The following is a 3259-nucleotide window of genomic DNA, read 5'->3' as shown; positions in this document are numbered from 1 at the left end:
CCCTCGACCTCGAAGTCGGGGACCCTCTCCATTTCTCAACATTGTTGCCCAGTTCCTGACCTATATAAGGGGAACCAGGCCTCCTTTCTCTCTATCACGCATTCAATGCATACTCCCACATCACACGAACGCTTGCTTACAAGCACCCCGTTGTAAACCCAGTGCACTGACTCCTACTGAAACTGGACGTAGGGATCTTCCCAAACCAGTATAACTCCTTATCTCTTGTGTGCTAGTCATCGTAAGTGAGGAGAGCGTGGCGTACAATCACTAGTCGGCGGTCTGAAACACCGACAACCGACAGTGCCGGACCAGCTACGTTACGACAATACACCGTCTCTTCATAGTTAATCTCACGTGCAAGCTGAAAATCAAAACATAACGTTATTCCATCTATTCTTTTTAGAGATACTTCTCAGCTTTATTACTCCATCTCCTCTTAGTCTCTCTTGCAATGCGCAAGACAAAATTAGAACATGTAAACTCTAGGTACAGTATAAAGTCTGACGTATTGCAATATTACACTAGTTAAACAAAACATTCTCGTCACTTTGAGCGCACGTTATCAGACCCCCTCCTCTTGTTGCCAATACAAAGTTCCAAACGAAATCGAGCAAAATAAGGCCCCCAGAAAAAGGAAACCGTGCACCTTTTGCCCCTCGCGCGGCTTGCTTCGTACCGCACCCAACCCGAAGGCGTCCGATGGCGGCACAGCCCGAGCTGTCCATCCACGACACGCAACCGCAAGCACCACCTGGATCGATCTCGGCCGTCCGTGCCCCGCTACCCCCGATCCAGCCGTCCGTACCGGCCCACCTCTCTTTATATACCCGCGTACCCCCCCTCCCCCACACCTTCCTAGACTACGCCGTCCCTCTCCCCTTTCTCTCTCCACCACTTCTTCCTCCTTCCCCCAAATCGGATCAAACGAATTCGTTAAATAATCTCTATAAACACAAGGTGAACGGGATCGAAGAGATTAAAACGAAAACGTTCCGATCCCGCGATTAGGGCCCTGAACTAATCGTGTGATTTTTGGGGTGTTTGGGAGCTGTGATTTAGTAGTTAGGGTTTCGGATCTGGAGGATTAGCTCTTCCGAGCCGGACCATGAATGAGCAGATGATGCGACCTCCGGCGCCGCTGCCGTACCACCAGATGTGGGGGGCGGCGGCGGGTCACCCGCCGGCGATGGAGCCTCCGGTTATGGGGTTCAAGCCGGCGCGGCCGGCGTGGAAGCGGGCGGCGAGGACGCCATGGAAGCGCAAGGCCCCGCCGGCGCCGTCGGGCGGCGGCGCCCGGTGGGGCGGCGCGGCTGCCCCGCGCAACACGACGTCGTTCCTGATCCGGGCGAAGCGGGCGGGCGGCGTGGCGTCGCTGGTGTCGCCGTGCCCGGTGACGCCGGCGGTGCTGCCGACGCCGGTGCTGTCGCCGGCGCGGGAGGTGCTGGTGGAGATGGCCAAGGAGGCGTGGGGCGTGGACGGGTACGGGTCCATGAAGGGCCTCATCCGCCTCCGCGCCGACGCCGGGGGCGCCGCCGGCGAGGAGGACTCGGGCTCCGGCGAGAGCGACGTGGAGGAGCACGTCGAGGTGGAGCGCCGCCTGGACCACGACCTCAGCCGCTTCGAGATGGTCCAGCTCCCGGCCCCCGCGGGCCTCGACTGCGAGGACGACGACGAGGACGAGGAGGCGCACGCGGCGAGGCTGGAGGAGGAGAACCTGACCCTCCGCGAGCGCCTCTTCCTGATGGAGCGCGACATGGCCGACCTCCGCCGCCGGCTCCTGGCCGTCGAGGAGCTCTGCCGCGACCGCCACCGCGACGGCTGCGTCGTGGACGCCGCCGCGGGCGCCGCCGACGAGCCCGTGCCCTCCGAGAGCGTGGCCGCCGTCGCGTCCCCCGCCGCCGCCGCCGGCGACGAGGCGGGCACGGCGGACGCCATGGAGGACTGAAGCGTATACCTACCGCTACCTGACCAGACCAGACCGCGGCCCCCTCGGCCGTACCGAAACTGTACATACGGTTTCCATTTCCCTGTGCAGATGTCGCGGTGAAGAGTAGGAAAAAAGCAGCCAGCAGCAGCGTAGCTTAGAATTACTCTTCGTTGCATCGTTGTTAGTTTGATGTCGTCTAGCTTTGATTTCATCCCGTGTTCTTTGTAGAATCAATCAGCAGGTCAGCCAGCCCCCCGTGGATGACGATGGAATGTGCGGGCAGGAACACAAGATCCTGGTGGCCTCCTTCCTGTTCGTGTAGATCTCCCAACTGCTAGCCCCGAACTCTTACCAACCTTCCTAGTACTAGTGCCAGCAATCTGTGTTTTTGTTGTGAAAAAACTGTGATTCCGACATGTTCTTTCGTTTCTTGAGCGTGTGATATTCTGTGCCGTGGCTCATGGATTCTGCTTGTTGGGCGATTGGTAGGGGAAGGGAAGACGGTGGCGTGGTGCCGAACTGGAGCATCTCTGCATCTGTTGATGAGCCGTTGGACTGGAACCCAATCACGAAATCTCATGTCATTTTTAGGGTGTGCGTGCGTCGCGTTCGCGTCTTGTTCGGTGTGCCGAAGCCTTCCAACCTTGTTTACTTCCCAAGTTGGGAGGTGCCAAATTGCCATTTTGCCATAAATGCGACACTGTAGCGTTTCGTTTGTATTTGTGAATTATTGTCCAAATATTGACTAATTAGGCTCAAAAGATTCGTCTCGCAAAGTACAACAAAACTGTGTAATTAGTTTTTGATTTCGTCTACATTTAGTACTCCATGCATGTACCGCAAGTTTGATGTGATGGGGAATCTTCTTTTTGCACAGTGTCAAAGTTGGGAGTTTGGAGGGAAGTAAACAAGGGCCAAAGTGTTGCGGTTGGGTGGTGAATGGCGGATATGGATGCCTTTTAATGCCGCCCGGTTGGATGCGCCGTGCAGGATGGCAGTTTGCGATTAGGCTGGACGGACGTGGCCGGGGTGGGTTGCGACTCCGAGGGCTAGCGAACAACTCCGTCTGTCCGAGGAGGGCTAGAAATGGTGTGTGGCCGTGTCAAAGCGAGAGGAGGGGGAGAATATGGCGTCGGGAAAGCGTTGGCTCGAGGAAGATGCTGAAAGCTCTGGCTCGCCTTGGGAGGCAGCGGGACCGGGGCCTTCCAGTTTTCCTTTCTTCACGTCTCGGAATTTTCGTTTCGAAGGAAAAGGGCCTTTGAATATTCCCTCTCCCCTTTTCTTTTCTATTCCTCCTCTCCCCTCAGCTCGCTGTTAAGTAAACACCCC

The 3259-nt window shown here is 57.0% G+C and overlaps 1 protein-coding gene across 1 annotated transcript; it reads left to right on the top strand.

Annotated features, from left to right (window-relative positions):
• Positions 1-849: 849 nt before the first annotated feature.
• Positions 850-2346, top strand: LOC117842031 (uncharacterized). The gene has a single exon (XM_034722366.2). It carries the CDS (start codon positions 1109-1111, stop codon positions 1946-1948), a length of 840 nt encoding a protein of 279 aa, XP_034578257.1. The 5' UTR covers positions 850-1108; the 3' UTR covers positions 1949-2346.
• Positions 2347-3259: the final 913 nt, after the last annotated feature.

The sequence above is a fragment of the Setaria viridis genome, chromosome 2, assembly GCF_005286985.2.
Source record: "Setaria viridis chromosome 2, Setaria_viridis_v4.0, whole genome shotgun sequence".
Lineage (NCBI taxonomy): Eukaryota > Viridiplantae > Streptophyta > Magnoliopsida > Poales > Poaceae > Setaria > Setaria viridis.
Note: the sequence above shows the minus strand (reverse complement) of the source record. Positions and strands in the feature narration are given on the sequence as shown.

Bases quoted from the DNA above. Each gene is read 5' to 3' on its own strand.
- LOC117842031 (XM_034722366.2), top strand. From the start codon at position 1,109: ATGAATGAGCAGATGATGCGACCTCCGGCGCCGCTGCCGTACCACCAG.